Source organism: Hyperolius riggenbachi, chromosome 7, assembly GCF_040937935.1.
Source record: "Hyperolius riggenbachi isolate aHypRig1 chromosome 7, aHypRig1.pri, whole genome shotgun sequence".
NCBI classification, from domain to species: Eukaryota; Metazoa; Chordata; class Amphibia; order Anura; family Hyperoliidae; genus Hyperolius; species Hyperolius riggenbachi.
The window spans coordinates 269451781-269472376 of NC_090652.1; the positions used below are offsets into that span (position 1 = coordinate 269451781).

General features: G+C 46.9%; 2 protein-coding genes across 35 annotated transcripts in view; both read left to right on the forward strand.

The window, feature by feature from the left end:
- The window catches only part of BAZ2B (bromodomain adjacent to zinc finger domain 2B), a 240185-nt gene extending 233138 nt beyond the window's left edge, over positions 1 to 7047 (forward strand). For all 21 annotated transcript variants that reach the window (XM_068245688.1, XM_068245677.1, XM_068245680.1 and 18 more), the window contains 2 exons: positions 2898 to 3041; positions 5442 to 7047. In XM_068245688.1, coding sequence (XP_068101789.1) covers positions 2898 to 3041; positions 5442 to 5595 — 298 coding nt within the window. In that variant the 3' untranslated portion in view covers positions 5596 to 7047. The remainder of the gene's footprint in view (positions 1 to 2897; positions 3042 to 5441) is intronic.
- An 8028-nt stretch (positions 7048 to 15075) lies between these two features.
- The window catches only part of WDSUB1 (WD repeat, sterile alpha motif and U-box domain containing 1), a 157445-nt gene continuing 151924 nt past the window's right edge, over positions 15076 to 20596 (forward strand). For 12 of the 14 annotated variants that reach the window (XR_011022851.1, XR_011022849.1, XR_011022847.1 and 9 more), the window contains exon 1: positions 15076 to 15191. The gene's annotated coding sequence lies outside the window, so the exon portion shown is untranslated. Of the gene's footprint in view, positions 15192 to 15253; positions 15276 to 15381; positions 15436 to 20596 lie in introns of those variants that run through there. The other 2 variants (XM_068245714.1, XM_068245713.1) reach the window with 2 other exon arrangements.

A 20596-nucleotide genomic window follows, 5' to 3' on the forward strand; every position in this document is an offset into this window, starting at 1 on the left:
TAACACATGAACATGGCAAGCGTGCATTAAGAACCTTTGCAACGGAGCTATTGCCATGCCTTTAAATGGGATCTTTCTTCCCTGTGTGGGGTGAGTTTGGGACTTTTCAATGCTTGAACTATCACAACTGCGCAGGAATAATAAAATGTGATTACTACACTCACAGCACAAGGGGAGACACACATGACCAGGTGCCCTTGTGGCCTGGCTTTTGTGGGAGAATTCGGACAAGGATTACTGAACACAAAAGCATTAACCATGTGCGGAAGAATAGTGACCCCTCAGCCATGACTCTATAACAGAACAGAGGAATGTAACGAATGTCCTACTGGGTGACAGAGGCACAAAATCAGTCAAATTTGATAGTGTGATTTGGAGAGGTGATGAAGGTAATGATCTATTCAAAATACTATAAAATGGACGCTGTCACTATCTTCATATTTATTGCTCTTTTATTTCGGGGATAGGAACATATACAGCAACTTTTTGGAACGTTGGTAAGCCTTTCCTAATCCATAATGACACAAACCCTACAATTGATCCTATTTTAAATGCTAAAAACACCAGAATTAACCAGTGTGGTCAGCTGGCTAATCAGCTAACTACCACCCACATCAGGTTACCCACACGGACCTGATAGGAAACTAGCTTCGTTAATATTCAAATAGATCTGCCAACCAATAGCAACGCACCTATTGCATTCATAAATGTAGTGTTTGTGTCATTAGAGATTAGGGAAGGCTTGAGAAAGGAGCTCTTAGGGCTCGTTCACACTAGAGGCGTTTTCTGCCTTTTTTCAAGCACAGGCGATTTTTAAAATTGCCCACAAAAGCTGGTGCAATGAATCTCTATGAGAAGGTTCATATCAGCGCAGTTCATGTGCAGTGCAATCAGCAAGGCGGTGTCTCAACCATTTTTGGGGCATTTTTACTATAATGGAAGGTATAGGAAGAGCGCTAAACGCTCACAAAACCGTTTTATGCGGCAATTGCGTTCACGTTTTTGAGAAGAAATACATTGTATTTATTATTTTTCAGGTCAAAGAGTTCATTTCCTGACTTGCATCAAGAAGTGAATTACAAAACCGCTCTGGAAAAGCACTTAGAAAAGCGCTTTTACCAGAAATGCAGCACGCAGTGGAGCGACGGGAGGGGAAGCACAGAAAAGCAAAACGCTTGCATTTGTGTTTTTTCGATTTTAGGTGTGAATGAGGCCTAACCAACACCCCGAAACGTCGCTGTATATGTTCCTATCCCTGAAGTAAAAGAGCAGTAAATATGAAGATGGTGCCAGCGTCTTTACCCATTTGATTTATCAAGCTGCAGTGCTGTGTGGTCCTTGATGAGGCATGTTGTTCCATTGGCCTACTACTGTTGTGTCCTCTGCACCTATCTTCATTCAAAATACTATACAAATGGTAGCTGTTTTGGATTGAGAAACTAGTAGTAATGCAAAAGATCACACCCCAAAGTCCAGCAAAGTTTGTGGGTGCAGGACCAAGTACTGTAGCCAAAGTCCATACATGTATCCAAAGAAGGCCTGCACACCACTTTAACAGGAACTTTGTATTGCTCCATCACCATATACACACAATTCATCATAAAACTGACAATCGTTTCGGGGCCACACAGGATCCCATCTGTCAAGGCACAGTAACAATCATATTACCAGTGTTACATACAGCCTTATGAAACTGAGCAAGGCAGTGAAGGAACTCACAAAAATGCAATTAGCATAATGACCAATCAGAAAACACCTTTGCTGCCTCAGGAACTGTCAGATGTCACTCATACTTTATAACTGCAGCCTGGGGGTCAGATAGCCCAATGCCGTGACCCCACTGAACACTTGTCCCAGCGGTGGTGGGATGTGATTGGCTGTGCCTAACATCTGTCATGCCACATGCCAGTAAGGTAAGAGCACGGGCCGGGGGTGTGGCCGTCCGTTGGGAGCAGTGAGTGACTGGCTGGCTCAGAGAGTTGGGCCAATCCCATCACTGCAGAGGGGCCCAGTGCTGTAAGGGGGCCCCGACTACTTCTTCACTCCCTCTGATAAAGATCAGGCTTTTTTTGTGGCTACACACGTTATGGCCATGAAGATGATGTCCACGCTTGTTTTATGAGCCTTGGCGATGAGCCCCCAGGCTGTAAAGCTAAGTACACACAGGGGACAATTGTAGCTGTCGCTAGCACACGGGAGCGTGTGCGCGACAGCTCGGTGACAGCTCGGCGACAGCTCGTCACCAAGTCCCTCTGCATCCACACGGCAGCAGAGGGATTAGCGATGCGGCGGAAGCTGTCGCCGAGGTTCCTCCCCCCCCGCCGGAAGCTCCGTGTGCTGTGTGTGGGTTGCTGTCGCTAGCCCGCATACACATGCGGGACTAGCGACAGTTCCGGCGAAGTTGCGGCGACAGCTGTAGCCGGCGATTGAACATGTCAATCGCCTGGCGACAGCTCCGACGGGCGACGGTTCGGGGCGCGCGCGTCATACACATGGGCAACCTGTCGCCGCAACACGCGCGTGCCACGTGGTTGCGGCGACGGCCGTACCCCGTGTGTATGAGCCTTAAGAGTCACCAAGGGTAAGGGTGTCCACATTGGTGGCCCATTGATTTACTGTGGGGCCCTTGATTTGTAGGTACACCCCTGGTAGTACAGTTTTGTATTGCTTATCATTTGTATGACATGAGCCTAAAACAGGCAAGATGAACTAAACTGCACACCGTACAAATACAAATAACACCTCCATGCTTGTCCTGCAGCAAAGATCTCTGATGGATGTGAGATCACAGTGAAGTGACGACGTACAAATATCATGACGTCCTGCGTACATTTGAAAAAGAGTCCACATTTTATTCTTTTACAGCTGCTACATCAATCTCTCTCATCCTTTTTCAGCGTAATTTTGTCTGAGATGGAATCCCACGAGGATGCTTGGCCGTTTCTGCTTCCTGTTAACTTGAAACATGTCCCCGGCTACAAGAAGGTCATTAAGAAGCCTATGGACTTTGCCACGATCCGAGAGAAGCTGAGCAGTGGGCAGTAAGTATGCATTTAAAGTAAAACTGGGAGAATTCGTTTTTTTTTTTTAAATTGCATACTTACCAGGGGGGAGGGAAGCCTCTGGATCCTCCAGAGGCTTCCCCCGTCCTCCTCCACCAGGCCATTCCAGCGGTGAGAACCCCAAAGATCCCAGGCGTGGTCATACTGTACCTGCACAGTAGCACGGACTTACACGGGCACTGGCAGAAAAAGATGGCCTGAGCAGGTCCGTGCTGCTGCGCATGCGCCAGCCGTCAAGGGTTTTTCGGAGGGGGCAGCGCTGGAATGGGCCAGTGGTGGTGGACAGGGGAAGCCTCTGGTTCCTCAATATTCGGCAATATATAGATATAAGAAGTGTTTCTGAAAGCAGGAAAATTACCATAAAAATGTTTATCCTGAATAATTTAACCACTTGATGACCGCAGTGTTAACCCCCCCTAAAGACCAGGCACTTTTTTTCTGTAGAGGGCTGTGCAGGCCTTTCAGCATCCTGCACAGCCCAGCTAAAGCTGGCCACTAACGGTCCAATTTCTAGCGAAAAATCGTTCGAGCGATCAGAAATTCTGATCGGACGAAAAATCGTTCACTACACCATCAACTAACCAATCATTGCTTCCTATCTATCACGACCACCAAGAAAATCCAAATTTTCGTTCGACGAAAATTCATTCGGGCGACATTTTTTTTTACTCGTTCATAATCGATTGTGTCCACCAATGGAGATTATTTACAACCAATCCGATCAGACCTTCTGATCGCTCAAACGATTTTTCGCTAGAAATTGGACAGTTAGTGGCCAGCTTTAGGAGTATGGTGATCGGACTCACCTCCTATTTTTGTCCCTAAAAGGGCATACTGCCAGAGGGGTCCGATTGCCGCTGGCACTTTTTTTTCTTCTTTAGCCTCATAGAGGCTCTCATTGCCACTGTCCCGCTCCCTCTCCTTCCCTCCTCCCCTCTGCCTGAAGAATTGGGCAGGACGGCGATCCGTCCTGCTCTCTGCCTCTCATAGGCATCAGCCTATGAGAGGACGGCGATCCCCGGTCAATCAGAGGCTGGGGATTGCCGATCTCGTACAGCGCTGCTGGAGACCGCAGCGCTGTACGCATGTAAACAAAGGGGATTTTTTTTCCCTTTCGTTTACAAGCAGCCTGCTAGCCGCGATGGGCGGCTAGCAGGCTAATCACGGAACTCCTTTCCGTGAAGTAGCAGGGAACGATCGCTCATGCGTGCGGCCGTTCCCTCGGAAACTGCAGCCCCAGGACTTGAAGCCAATTGGCGTTAGGCGGTCCTGGGGCTGCCGCCGCGGTCACGCCCATTGGCGTGAGTCGGTCTTAAAGTAGTTAAAGCATTCCACTATATGCCACTACGGTGTCTCTTTACGTTTTTTACTTTTTAAAAGAGAAACTTCTGAAGACAAAAGGTGTTATTACCTGAATCAGCATTGGTTGGTTTGATGATGGCCTATCTTATCCATCTCTTCACAACTGTCACTAATACAGTACAATCTCTGTTATCTGGCACAGGCGGGGCTTGCCTGATGCCAGATATGTGTTCTTGCCAGTTGCTCGATAAGTCAAGCAACCACCCCTAAAATAACACTAACCTCACCCTTGCAGATCTGTGCACAATGAAAGCAACTTACCGAACCAATGGGCGCCATCTTCTACACTTCCTGCAGCTCACAGCGGCTTTCCTGTGTCCTCCATGTACGACTCTCGAACCGTGCATGTGACCCTATGCAGGTCTGGTGATACGCCGGGAGCTATACATGCTCGCAGGAATGCCACAGGGAGCTGAAGGAGGGGTAGAAGACAGTGCCCGGAGATTCGGTAACTCTGCAAAACACAAAAGTCCTGACCCCATTCTCTCCACCAGGCATGCCGGCTATATGAGACTGCCGGAAGCTGCCAGCAATCCGGTTAATCAGGACTTTTTATGTGTTATTTCAGACATATTTGAATATTTCTTTGGTGCTACAAAATCATTTAATGAGATATTTATCTAATGAGTGGGAAGACTCAGGGCCTTATTGATGCTTCCCTCAGGGCTCTAATGTCCCCCCTCACTTAGCGTGGCCCTCAGAAGATTGGCGACAAGGCATTGTCGCCAATCATCTTAGGGACGCGCACCCCGTGGCTACACGGTAGCTTGGCCACGCAGTAGCACGGCCGCACTAGCACACACCCACTCATGCGCAGTACTAGCCATGCGAGCATGCGCAATAAGCTGGGGCCACGGTCACAATAGTAACAGGAGAGGAACATGGCCCCAATGTGGAGGGGGGCTGCACTGACTAATGGGAGCTTTGGATAGGGTTCCTTTTAAAGTTAAAAATGTCTTTGTTTTACAATTACAAAACTTTAGATTTATAACGGAAAATGTTTTATTAATTTTTCAGGTATCCAAACTTTGAGGCATTTGCTCTGGACGTCAGACTTGTGTTCAACAATTGTGAGACTTTTAATGAAGATGACTCTGAAATAGGCAGGGCTGGACACAAAATGCGGACTCATTTTGAAAAACGGTGGACAGAAGTCTTTAACATGAGCTGAAATGGTTCTACAAGCCTCAGGCTTCATCTTTGGATAACAAGACCAGCAGTGTGAAACCTTCTCTACAAAACCTTAACAAACATCGACTCCTACACCACAAAAGAGATATATTCCAACCTCATCGCAACACAACTATGGTCTTTAAGTTCTCGTTAAATTATTTTTACTTATTTGTTTTGGCCTGTGTTTTTAAGAACTGCTACGGCCTCCTAGTAAAAGGACGTATACCCTAAAAATAAAAAAAAATTTAATGAAAAAAATAAATAAATATATAAGGAAGGTGTCCTAGTGCAATAGTTAAAAATAAATAAATATTGTAACGCACTGATTCTTCAACCGCCAGAGCTGTACCAGGGAAAAATATCCATTCCCTTTCGATGTATATCTATTTTTTATTCTTTTAATATTATTTTCTTTATTTTTGTATTACTTTGTAGCTCATTATTAGTGAATGTATTTAATTTTATGAATTATTTATGACTTCAATGGCAGATAGACTCTTCGTTTTCTGTGAAAAGGAAGAAATAAGGAACTATTGCTTTAAATCTTGAAAATACAACAAGAATGTTAAAGAAAAACAAAAACACTAAAAAATGAAATAAAAAAAAAGCCAAGTAAAACTGTTTACACGGATGTGCTAAAACGGCACTCAAATGGAACTTTACTGTAAAGTTACAAGTACATTTATATAAGTCTACTTTGCTGCATCGTCCATGTAGTCAAATTGTATTTCAAGATGGTGAAGAAGAAAAAAAAAAACAGATATGTATATAGTGTTCACAATTGTTTATATTAAGTCTTGTTTAATATGTATGATGTGTACATATTGTTTCCAGGCATTGATTATGATGTCTGCTTTAGAAGGATTGTAGCATTATTATTATTATTTTAGTCAGGTGAATATTAACCTATAGCTTGTACAGTATCCTCTACCAACACTGTGGAGTTTCCCTAATATTGGTAGTGCCTGCCTTTAAAACGGGGTGTAGGGGATATCTTCTTTTTTTCCCTTATTATTATTATTTTTATTTTATTTTTTATATTATTTTATTATTTCATTTTTCTATTTTTTGTTACACAATTAAACGCCAAGTAGGCCTAAAAAAAAAAGTATACTCATTTGTATCCATGTGAGACAAAACGTGACAAATTTCTTAACACAGTATTTTTTCATAGATACATTTCCCTTCATCTGCCTTGCCACAAAAAAAGGAAAAAAAGTAATAATAAAAAAATTAAGGTAAAGCAAAAAGGCATTTGTAACCACTGTGTTTTATCTACTGTGTGGTATGGTGGCCTGTGGAAGGCAAAAAAGAAAAAAAAAATCAGACATTTTTTGTACCAATTGTACTTGAAGTTGTTTTATTTAAATCGAAAACTGTTGTGAAAAGGGTAGTTTTTTTCACTAGTTTGTGTGGCACGGATACAATAAAAAGACTGTTTTGCAATATTGATGTTGTATGAGTACATGTCTCTCACTTTAGGTTATGATGGAATGTACGGTATATAAATGGGGTGTATTTGGGAAATTCCAGTAAACTTTAGGTGCACAAGCAGTATACAAAGAGTTTACTGGAATTTACACAAACTTGCGTTATAAATGTAGTATGTACATTGATTGTATAACATTGGATACTTGCTGGCTTGGTCAGTGTTAGTCAGCCAGTCACGTATGTTATACAAGCAATATATACAGTATGTTGTTTGTATTACACAAGTTATGCTATTTAGGGCTCGTTCCCACTATCGCGAATCTGCATGCGTCCAACGCATGCAGATCCGCACATGTAATGCAAGTGGATGGGCCTGTTTCCACTGTAGCGTTGTTGAGGTGCGTTTTTTTCAGCGGTAAAAAAACGCACAAAAGAGCCAACGATTTCGCCTGCGTCGGGAATCCGTGCGAATCGCCGCTAATGTATTTAATAGTAAAAACGCATGCGTTTTTTACATGCGTTTTTACCCGCGATTCGCGTGCGATTTCGCACCTTTTCCAATGTTATTTTGCCCTGGCAGTGTCATGGTTAATTTCGCATGGCACCCTGCCATGCGAAATCGCACGCGAAATCGCGGGTAAAAACGCATGCAGAAACGCATCCGCATGCGTTTTTACAAGCGTCGGAATGCCGGCGAATCGCGTCGCAACAGTGGAAACAAGCCCTTATGCTATGTACATACCTCCCAACGTTTGAGATAAGAGAGGGGCACTTTAAGACAGACCCCTGTCACACCTCTAAACCACGCCCCCACCACACCCCTCGCCATGCAGATCACAAAGTATTCAGAACCAAAATATATAGTTGTATCATTCAAACCACAGTGGTCCTTTCTATCATCATTAGTTTTAATTCATTTTAAAGAGACTCTGTAACACAATTTTCAGCCCTATTTCTTCTATACTATACGTTCCTATACCTGTTCTAATGTGGTCTGGATTACTGCAGCCTTTTTCTAGTTGCACTGTCTCTGTAATATATCTAATATTCTTTTCTTTGTCAAGCTTTGTTGACCCAGGGAGGAATGGGCTGCCTCTGTTGTAATGAATACAAGTTATGCACGCCCCCTCCAGGTTCACTCCTGTGTGCTTTGTTTATCACAGACCGCGTCTCTGCTCTCAGTTTCAGCTTGTCTGTGATGCATTTTGTGAGGCTGGGGGGGGGGGGGGGGGAGAGCTGCCTGTCACATGCTGAGAAACTGTGAGAATCCCAGACTGGAGTGCAGATAATTCACTATGTTGTAAAAACTTGTAGTATACTGTAACATGAGAGATACACACACACACACACATTTTTTTGTAGATAAAATACATATATCAACACTGATCTGTACATCAGTCCTGAAAGAGGGACAAACAAGGAAGAAAGAAGGACTGTCCCTCCGAAAGAGCATAGTAGTAGCAGTAGGGTATTGTACGTGTTAGCCATCAGTAAAAGCAAGAAGTTTGAAATCAGGATGATACCATTTATTGGCTAAAAATGAATAAGAATAAACAAGCTTTCGGCCTTGCAGCCTTCGTCGGCTGCAAGGCAATGTAAGCCCGACCAAGGCTGCAAGGCCGAAAGCTTGTTTATTCTTATTCATTTTTAGTTAGCCAATAAATGGTATCATCCTGATTAAAACTTCTTGCCCTCCAAAAGAGGGACAGTTCAAAGATATGTATGTAGCACTGCCTGCACACATAACACTGCCTGCACTGAATACACTCCAATATACTGCAACAAAAGTCTTTCAAAACAGCTAATTCGATATAGTAACATTCAAATAGTTTAACTGAATTCACTTGTTTTTAAACGGCACCTGAACCAAAAACTATTATAACATTAACCTCCTGAGCGGTATGGACGAGCTCAGCTCGTCCATCACCGCCGGAGGCTGCCGCTCAGGCCCTGCTGGGCCGATTTTCCTCAAATAAAAAGCAGCACACGCAGCCGGCACTTTGCCAGCCGCGTGTGCTGCCTGATCGCCGCCGCTCTGCGGCGATCCGCCGCGAGCAGCGGCGAAAGAGGGTCCCTCCAGCCGCCCGAGCCCTGCGCAGCCGGACCAATCAGTTCCGGCCAGCGCTAAGGGCTGGATCGGAGGCGGCTGACGTCAGGACGTCGGCTGACGTCCATGACGTCACTCCGCTCGTCGCCATGGCGACGAGGAAAGCCAAACAAGGAAGGCTGCAATAGCCTTCCTTGTTACTTATGCTTGCCGGAGGCGATCAGAAGAACGCCTCCGGAGCGCCCTCTAGTGGGCTTTCATGCAGCCAACTTTCAGTTGGCTGCATGAAATAGATTTTTTTTTATTAAAAAAAAACCCTCCCGCAGCCTCCCTAGCGATCTCAATAGAACGCCGGGGAGGTTAAATAATGTGAGGTACTCCTACAGTATCTCACAAAAGTAAGTACACCTATCGTTATATCTTTTCATGGGACAACACTAAAGATAGGACACTTTGATATAATGTAAGGTAGTCAGTGGACAGCTGGTGCAGCTTACATTTTCTGTCCCATCAAAATAACTCAACACACAGCCATTAATGGCTAAACAGAAGTGAGTACACCCCTAAGTGAAGAATGTCACAATTCTGCTCAGACATTTTCCCTCCACAGGATCATGCTAGTTGTTAGTGTTACAAGGTCTCAGGTGTGAATAGGAAGCAGGTGTGTTACATTTGATGTTATTGCTCTCACACACTCTCATATTGGTCACTGGAATACTGTATCATCATGGCATCTCATGGCACATAACTGTCTGAGGATCTTAAAGGAAACCAGAGCTTAGTAAAAATAAGTGTTATACATACTGTACCTGGGGCTTCCTCCAGCCCCATCCGCACGGATCGCTCCCACACCGCCACCCTCAGCCTTCACCTGCGCCAATATGGGGTCCCGTAACTTCCTCCAGTTGCGGCCAGTCTGTACAAGAGAAGTGCACCCTCTATGTATCTCTGCGGCTGCTGGAGAGATACGTAAAGAGTGCACTTCCCTTGCCTTATTTTGAGTCCAGATTTCCTCAGAAAACCAGGCATGGTCAACACCCACAGTGGCAGATTAGAAATTCGTACAGTAATTCCCAGCCAGGGGAAAAACAGTAACCTGCATGAATTTGGGGAGGCTTACTCCACTTCCCTTATCCTACTTCTGAGCTCCCCCTAAATTTGCAGATTAGCACAGTGAAGCCGTTACCTGATCCAGCACTCTCTCTGTTCCAGCCATGCACTATGCTGCATACCTGTGCTAGGCTCCCGATGCATTATTATTATTTATATAGCGCCAACCTATTCCGCAGCGCTTTACAAAGCACAATAAGACGACAAGTGGAACATAGATACAACTAACAAATGTACAGCAGAGTTCCAAGCAGCACAAATATTGTTACAAAAACAGTAAACATTAGGAGGATGACCCTGCCCTTGCGAGCTTACAATCTAATGGGTTGTGGGGGACACACTAGGTAAGGGGGTGGAGGATGGATGAGGCAGTGATCCTTTGCCTATGACTACATTGTGACAGATAAGTAAATAAGGGATATAGAATGTTATAAGCTTGTCTGGAAAGGTGTGTTTTAAGAGTGTGTGTGAAGATGTCCATGTCATGTCACAGGTCATGCAGAAACAGTAGCTGGACGCAGGTATGCTGGACAGCGTGTGGCTGCTGTACTGAAAAGAGACCAGCCCTAGTGCTGGAAGGTAAATATTAAACTACTCTGCTGTGATACTTTGCAATATGAGTAGCTGGGGTATGTCACACCGTGGGAAGGGATGAGGGGATTGCGATGGTCACACTTGCTGTGGAAGGTGGGCAGTTGTAATATGCGTGCACAGCACTGTGTCCACGCCGTGCTTATTGCAACTGCCTTTTGGATATATTTATATGCAGCTCTATTCACACATATGAAGGATCAAACTGCGACCACGAAACAAGGGCCACGCTTAATTTTGCAGACCACAAGCTGCACTCTCTGCCCTCATGGATTGCAAACCTATTTGAGGCCCCGGCATAGCAGCTCACACATAAGGTGCATACACGGTACACGCACAATAACTGTCACCTGTAACCACTGGGACACAATTGCTAGCACAACAGTGATGGCCACAAGTGTTGCTTGAACTGTTTTGATGGAATGGAGAGTAGGAACAATGGCACAAAGTCAGGGCCGGTTCAAGTAACAATGGGGCCCTAGGGCAAGATTAGCCTGGGGGCCCCCAAAACGACACCACCCCGACCAAAAAGCGTCATCAGAGGCCCTTTGTTGCAGCCAAATTTCCCTCCTGAACCCCTGAGCTGGCTGATGACCCTCCCCCAATCATCCCCCAACTTAACAGACTCTGCAGTGTCCCTGGGGAGCAACAGTTCAGATGGGGGAGGGACAACTTGGGGGCCCCTACAGGCTCTGGGGCCCTGGGGCAACTGCCTATTTTTTCCTATGGTAGCTCCGGCCCTGCACAAAGTACCATGGAGTCTTTCAGCAGGTGAGATATGGATTAGAGCAGTGTACTTGTTTATCACTGTCATTTACAGATCTGGTGTATGTCAGGAAGTGATGCATGTACAGTAGGCATAGGATTATTGTTAGAAAGGGATCTGTGGCTTGCCTTGCAAGTTTTGCGGTGGGGACCTAGAGGTGATACGCTGCTGTAAGGGAAAGGTAGCTAACTAAGAAGGTCCACAAGGTGTAAAAAAATGGCTGCATGTATTCTTCCTTTGGTAGAATGTACTACTACTCAAAGAATATTAGAGGAGTGGAGTGTGTGCAGTAGGTCAGCGACTACCGAGGATGACATCAATTGATTGGCTTTTGTAGGCTCCACACACTTTCCTGAATATTAATCCCAGTCACCCAGTGACCAACTGTGGGAAGTTTGAGAACCCTACCATTAACAGTGTAAGAATGGCTGCAGTTTACATTTTGCCAGTGAAAAAATTTGGTGAATTTTGATTGGCTGTTTTATGCTCCACCCACTTTCCCTGAATTTTAACCTTGGTCACCAAGTGCCCAAACTGTGCAAATTTTGGGGACTCTAGCTTTATTACTGCGAGAATGGCAGCCTTTTATATTTTTCCATTGACGTTAACCATCTTAGCGGTATGGACGAGCTCAGCTCGTCCATCACCGCCGATGGCTGCCGCTCAGGCCCTGCTGGGCCGATTTTGCTCAAATAAAAAGCAGCACACGCAGCCGGCACTTTGCCAGCCGCGTGTGCTGCCCGATCGCCGCCGCTCTGCGGCGATCCGCCGCGAGCAGCGGCGAAAGAGGGTCCCCCAGCCGCCTGAGCCCTGCGCAGCCGGAACAAATAGTTCCGGCCAGCGCTAAGGGCTGGATCGGAGGCGGCTGACGTCAGGACGTCGGCTGACGTCCATGACGTCACTCCGCTCGTCGCCATGGCGACAGGAGAAGCCAAACACGGAAGGCTGCTCATTGCGGCCTTCCGTGTTACTTCTAGCTGCCGGAGGCGATCGGAAGAACGCCTCCGGAGCGCCATCTAGTGGGCTTTCATGCAGCCAACTTTCAGTTGGCTGCATGAAATAGTTTTTTTTTTATTTAAAAAAAACCCTCCCGCAGCCGCCCTGGCGATCTTAATAGAACGCCAGGGTGGTTAATGGGTGAAATCTGATTGGCTGTTTGTGGTTCCGCCCAGGTGTGCAGGGGGACACGAGACCCCAGAACATATCATTCCAGGTAGTAAGGGATCTGTATACCAAATTTTGTTGAAATTGGTCAAGGCGATTTCAAATGATTGCGGTACTTTTACACCCACACAAAAACGTCCAATTTATACACATAGATTAACCCTTGACGACCATAGGCTTACACACCCCTAAAGACCAGGCTATTTTTCACCATACAGGGCTGTGCAGCGTGGTCAGGGTGCTGCACAGCCCTGCAACTTAGCACACAGCTGCATCTTGCCTCTTTTTAGTGTCCCTAACAGGACACTATGACGGAGGTCTCTGATCGCTGCTGCGATCTTTGGTTTTTTTTTTTAATTCTGCTCTAAAGGGAGGCCTTTTCCTCCCTCCCTCTCCCCTGTGCCTTCCTAATCGACAATGGGCGGCGATCGGTACTTATCCCTGCCTCCCATAGGCATCAGCTTATGAGAGGGCACCATCTGACAGCCAATCCGGGGGACAGCCGCGTGTCAGACGTACGGCGCTGCAGGAGATCTCAGCGACGTACAAAAGGTAAACAAAGGCGAATTACTTCCCCTTTCGGTGGAAAACGGCCTGCTAGCCGCGATCACAGCTAGCAGGATGATCACGGAGCTCTGCTACGTGAAACGGCAGGGAATGATCGCACATGCGCGTACACGTTCCCCGCCAAACTGCAGCTCCAGGACTTGACGCCAATCGGCGTTAGGCGGTCCTGGGGCTGCCACTGCGTTCACGCCCGTTGGCGTGATGCGGTCGTTAGGTAATTATAGCGGATCTCCAGCCTAAAGTGAATATCTAGCTGGCTACCTGTAACAGAAAGTTATAATTATCTGCGCTGCCTTGTCTCGCAAAGCCGTCCTGAATACCCCGCATCACCCGACTGATGCATGGCCCCGCCCCGACGACCCCACATCACCTGACTTCTGCTGCTGCCGGAAGTTGGTTGATGCGGTGTCTTCAGGATGGCTTTGTAGGACAAGGCAGCGCAGGTAATTATATCTTAATTATAACTTTACTTTAACCTCTTGAGGACCACAGGCTTACACCCCCCCCCCCGTGACCAGGCCACTTTTTACAATATAGGCCACTGCAGCTTTAAGGCCTTGCTGCAGGGCCGTACAACTCCGCACACAAGAGATCCCCCCTTTTCTGGCCACCAACTGAGCTTTCTGTTGGTGGGCTGTGATCGCTTCTAGGATGTTTATTTTTTTTTTTTATAAAAATTGTTAGTTTTTTCAATAAATTTTCAATCAATATAACATATTTTATTATAATTTTAATAACCCTCCCTCCCACCACCAGCCTATGATAGCGGATCGCTCCTGTCTCCCGGCTGCCCCCAGTACAGCGTTGCCCTAGATCACATCGCTGTACAGTGTTATTAGACAGCGCATCGCAGTATAGAGCCGCTGATCTTTGAAAGCCCAAGTGCTTCCGAAGAATGCTGAAGTCTGCCACGGCGGGAGATCCAAACCGAGGAGCCTGCGGGGGAAGAAGGAGACAGGCAGGAGAATGGGAAGGCTCTATAGGACCCAGAGCCTTCCCTCTCCTTAGGTGAGTGTTTTTATTTTAAAAAAAATGCTTCAGATTCACTTTGAAGGAATGATCAGCCAAATTAAACAAAATCCGCTTTACTTACCTGGAGCTTTCTCCAGCCCCTTGCAGCCGACTGTCCCACGCTAACAGCTCCGCTCTCCGCCGCCGGCCCGGGCTCCCAGCACGGCGCAGAGGTTGTCCTTATTGCGCCTGTGTGAAGCGCCACTGTCAATCATGGCCACGTCCGCGGCTTACTGTGCAGGCGAACTACTGCACTGTGCGGGGACCCTGGGCCGGCGGTGGAGAGCGGAGCTGTCAGCGTGGGACAGTCGGCTGCAAGGGGCTGGAGAAAGCCCCAGGTAAGTAAAGCGGATTTTGTTTAATTTGGCTGATCATTCCTTTAAGGGCCTTTTTCCACTGGCTGTGATCCACTTCAAATAGCATATCGCAGCCATTTTGCCGATCGCTAGACCCCATACACAGACATCCATCTGCACTTTTCACTGCAATCGCAATTCGCGCTTGGTTGCCGCCGGGTAAATGGCACAATGTGGCTAGTGGAAATTGCTGCTTGCCTTACACAGAGTTAAAAAAAAGGGCCCTACCTAATGCCTTTTTACATTTAGTATAGCATACAGCTATGAAATAAAAATCACTTCAACTCAATGACTATAGGGAATCACAGTGGCTATAGAAGCTTCTCTGCACAAGCTAGTCCTGACCAATCAGCACGGGTCTACACTGATCGCTACCAGTGATTACACGACTACAGAGCATGTGACAGCTAATGTCACTAGGCTACACAGACAGGAGGAAGTGGTTTCATTAGGGAACACGCACAGAGACTGGCAGAGACGGAGCGTGACGTCATCTCCGCATCCCTCCGTGAAGCGCCCCGCCCCCTGCTGGTCAGCAGCTGAAGAAGCAGGTAAGCGTAGTAGTGCTGAATGGAGGGGCTCGGACTGTTCCACCTGAGACGCTGCGCGGGGGGAGAGATTCCATAATAACGAGTGTGAGCGCAGGGCGGACGTGTCGCCCGCTCCTGGGTAGTGGTAGAATCCCTGCAGTTCGGTGGTTCCTCAGTGGGGGGGTGCGCCGTCTTTGCGCGCTGGCGTGTGGGAGCTGCGCGCTGGGTCTTGTAGTTCCTCAGCAGCTTGAGGAGATGTGGAGCTGTAAGCGTTAGACGTGCTAGTGTCGCAGCGTTTTATGCAAGCTGATAGAATTTTGGCGTCATTAGCCTTGGAGCTGTTCGCCTTCCTCCCTGTATATTGCAGCAAGCAGTCTCTCTACTTGTTTTTAGAAAGGATTTCAATAATAAGTAACTGCTGTAAGCATGCATCAGTGATACATAGAATAAGTAACTGCTGTAAGCATGCATCAGTGATACATAGAATAAGTAACTGCTGTAAGCATGCATCAGTGATACATAGAATAAGTAACTGCTGTAAGCATGTATCAGTGATACATAGATATTGTAGAGTTCGTTTAGCCTGTGTGGTGAAAGTTTTTGCAACTTTTCAGATTTTGAAACCGGCTGCAATAATTTTATAGGCATTTGTATCAGAAAATGTAACCTAACCATTGACTTCTTAAAGGGGAACTGAAGTGAGAGGAATGTGGAGGCAGCCATATTTATTTCCTTGTAACCAATACCAGTTGCCTGGCAGCCCTGTTCCTCTATTGGGCTACAGTAGTGTGTGAATCACACCAGAAACACGCATGCAGCTAATCTTGTCAGATCTAACAATGTCAGAAACACCTGATCTGCTGCATGCTTGTTCAGGGGCTGTAGCAATAGCAGCATAAGGGGCGATATTTTGGCTGGGAACGCGAAGAATCACTCGCGTTCCCATGCCTGTCGGATCCTGACGGCGTAACCGGAAGTGGTCGCCGGCGGGGACGGGAGGATCAGAGAGACACGGTGAGGGCACCGATCGGCTGCAGGGGGCTGAGGGAAGCCCCAGGTGAGTAAATCTCATTTTTTTTCTTAGGAATAAGGGAAATAAAAATGGCATTCTCCATATCCCTCTCACTTCAGTTGTCTTTTAACCCTCCTGGCGGTATGAAAAATTCCGCCAGGAGGCAGCGCGGCATTTTTTTTTTTTTTAAATCATGTAGCGAGCCCGCCCTCTTCGATCGCGATCTCCGATCAGGAAATCCCGTTCAAAGGACGGGGCGGGATGACGTCACCGTCACCGATCCACCCCTCGGTGCTGCCTGGCACTGATTGGGGGGGGGGGGCGCGCCGCAACGGATAGCGGCAATCGGGCGCGGGGCGGCGGCGATCAGTGTGCTGGCGCAGCTAACAAAGTGCTAGCTGCGTCCAGCAAAAAAAAAAGTAAGAAAATCGGCCGAGCAGGGCCGGAGAAAACCTCCTGCACGGCTTACCCCGAACTACGTTCGGGGTTACCGCCAGGAAGGTTAAAGAGAACCCGAGGCAGCATACTGGAATCCTAATAGGCCCCAGAGGCATGCCCTGTGCACAATGACATGCCTCTGGGTCACTTTTGCCGCTGCACAGCACCCCCTTAAAATCTGCTTGTTGCTACCCTGCTTTATTTATGTGAGGCCTGTTAATCAGCCTCCTAGCATCTCCCCCTCGATAACACGCCCCCCCCCCCCCCGCCTCTATTAGCTTCCTCCAATAGGAAGCCAAGCCGTGACCCAGGAGTACTTCCTGGGTCGCGGCTTGGCATCCTATTGGAGGAAGCTAACAGGTGGGGAGGGTGTTATCGAGGGGGAGATGCTAGGAGGCTGATTGACAGGCCTCACATAAATAAAGCAGGGTAGCAACAAGCAGATTGTCGCTAGCATGGCGATCTTTTAAGGGGGTGCTGTGTGGCGCAGGGGGGGCTCGCAGCGGCAATAGTGACCCAGAGGCATGTCATTGTGCACAGGACATGCCTCTGGGGCCTATTAGGATTCCAGTATGCTGCCTAGGGTTCTCTTTAAATGACTTGAGGGGAACTAAAAAAAAATCTGTTTACTCACCTGGAGACAAAGGCTGTCCAAAACTAAGATATCTAGACTGCTTCCCACACCCACTTGCTCCCTGTGCTATAAACTGCAGTCATCTCATACAGACTCTGACTGTGCCAACCACATTCCAATCTGGACAGTTGAAATGTAATCATGCCACCAGGAGGAAAACCTTGAGAGTCCATCTTTTGGTTGGGTGCAGTAATGAGGCAACCCAAATTGTAGCTTGGCTCATTTCCAAGCTAGAAACAAATTTGCAACAAAACTGCAATTAAGTGGCAAAATCAGCATCTTGTCAATTACTTTTGGTCATGTGATCAGTTTCTAGATAGAAAGCACACATGAACTGAAAATAAACTTGTAAGATAATTGTATGTATAGTTCTAATCTTAAATACAACACAAGTAACAGAGTAAAGTCTCAGAATTTTATTTTCAGTTTAAGAAGCCATTAGGGTATGACAGTGGTTCTCAACCTGGGGTCCGCAGACCCCTGGGGGTACATTAGTACCCGTCAGGGGGTCCCCCAGGGGCTGCGGACAAAATGGCGGAGAACCACTGCACAGTTTGGAAATGATTATCCGCTCTTAAATCTCCCCGTAGTGCCGCTATACTCCGTTCACAGGCGCTCATGGTAAAGATGTGTAGTAACCTAGCAGCTTTCTGATTGGCCCAAATGCTGCCTGTCACAGCAGCGTGTGCACCCACCCGCACCACCATCGCGGCCAATCGGAGCCGCTGCTGTGACAGGCAGCATTTGGGCCAATCAGAGAGCTAGCTAGGCTACTGCACATCTCCCCATGAGCGCCTGTATATGGAGCATAGTGGCGCTACGGGGAGATTTAACAGTGGATAATCCTTTCTAAACTGTGCTGCAGACACAGTATGTATATTGTATATGGAAAATATAGTTTTTCGGGGTGGGGCGGGGATGGTTGAGCAGAGAAGGCGAAGGGGAGGAGAGGGGAAGGCAAAGGCAGAGGATCTTTTGTCCAGCGCCATTTGCAGACTGTTGCTGCATGTGGCTAGACGTGTGAGAGGGAACTCTCACTGTGTATCACTAACAAAAAGGCGTAGGAAGTCTTCAGGAGCCCTAGTGCTCCCGAAGACGGGCCACTCGATACTGTGCATGCACGAGCATGCCCTCTCACACACATACATTTGCAGTACAGAGCCGCCCATCTTTGGGGACACTGGGGCTCCTGAAGCCTCCCATGTGGGGCATTCGAATGGAGGAGTGGGAAGGCTCAGAGTTCCCCAACCCTGTCCTCAAGGCCCACCAACAGTACACGTTTTGCAGAAAAAACACAAAACATGCACAGGTGAGGTAATTAGTGTCTCAGCAGAGCTGATTAACTACCTCTGTGGATTTCCACAAAACATGCTCTGTTGGTGGGCCCTGAGGACAGGGTTGGGGAACACTGCATAGGACCCAGAGCCGTTTCTTCTCCTTAGGGAAGTATCTTCCCATTAGTATTAAAATGCAAAACAAACACAAGTAATGATCCTTCAAACTTTTCAGCCCTAAGGGCCTATTTCCACTACACGTGGATTCTGGATGCAGAAAACTCCAATGAATGCCTATGGGAAATCTGCATCAGAAAAAATCGCGTTTAGTGGAAACAGGCCCATAGACATTCATTGGAGTCAGTTTTTCTGCATCCAGAATCTGCGTGTAGTGGAAACAGGCCTTAGGCCCCGTTCACATCTGAGCGGGAATCGTGCGATTCCCGCTCACCACAAACCGCTAGCGGGTTTTTAAAACCGCTTAGCAGTTGTTATCCTATGGCAGTTTTCTCACTGCCGCGATTGCAGGCGATAATCGCAAAAAACGTTACATGCAGCGTTTTGGCGGTGATTCTGGAGCGATTGTGATTATCATGTATAGAACCGCTAATCGCGTTTGCTCCCAAAACGCTACTTTCTCCAGTGATTTATTTTTTTCTGTGCTAATCGCGGAAAATCACTCCTGCAAAACGCCAGTGGTAATTGCTAGCGTTTTGCGATTTTAGATGTGAATGGGGCCTTAAAACCTTAACGGCACGGTTTCCTCAGTCAGAAGTGTTTTGCCTTCTATTAACTTTTCAGGATATCAGGTCAAGTGTGTGTGTGTCTGGATCATCTGATGTATACATTCATGCTGCAGCAGTAAGGAGGTGTCATGGAAAAAATGAATCTCTAGAATTATCAGGCACTGGGCAAAGTTCATTTGAATGAAGAAGTTTACACATGAATTGTACAGATTAGTTTTTGCTGTGCCTTCACAATCCTTTACATGGCCAAAATGCTCACTGAGGGCTGGTGCCCACCAAGGGCTTGATTCACTAAAGCCCCCTCTACACCATGCAATTCTGCGTGCGATTGATCAAATTAGATTGGACCGATTAAATCCGCCATGTCCGATCAGGATTCGATCAGTAGTGTGGGCGATTTTGCATAGTTATCAATGGAAAATCGACCACGCTACCAATCGAATACCGATCGGACATGTCTTGTTGAATCGATCCAGTGGAATTCGATCGATTGCACACGGAATTGCATGGTGTAGAGTGGGCTTAAGACAAATGGCATGCCTTATCAAAGTTAACACACCTTATCAGAGTAGAATAGCGAACTTATGCTTGTTAATTGGCAATCAGTAGAGCTCCACTCATCCTGCCCTGAGCCCCTGCGGGTTCGTAGCGCTCGCTATGCTACTCTGATAAGGCATGCTATTTATCTTATTGAATCAAGCCTCAAGAGCGCTTCTGAGCACTTTGAAAAGCGATTGGCTGATGTATTTGAATGGGATGGATCACACCATGTGATGTGATTTTCTGCTAAACGCAAATGCTTGTCATGCAGCATTTCTGCTGATTTCTGAGGCAATTAAGCCTCAATGTTAAGTATAGGAAAGTGGAAAAGCGCTAGATCAGAGCAATATTTTATTACTATTACAGAAGTTGTTCAGTACCAGCTCTACTGGAATACAAGATAAAAAATTGCTTACACCAAACACTCCAAAAATCGCTAGACATGGGTAGAAAATCGCCAGGCACATGCCTACAATCGATCTGAAAAATCACTTCAAACAGTGATGTTTGTGATCTCGCTATAGTTTTTTGATGTGTGCGCTGGCCCTAAGTCCTTTAACTTCTGACGTGGTGAATTCACTGCCTGTAAGCTGCTCCCGTCCACTGGCTAGTCCCTTGCTAATGCTCGGCGTAGGGAAACTGGCACTTCGCCCCCGCCCCCATGGAGTTGCATCTGACCACGGCGGTTGCCATGCTCAGAAACGACATGAGACGATTTTCACTGCATGGTAATGCCGCCGCGTGTCAGCCCTTAACACATATGGTGATACAACCGCTGCCAT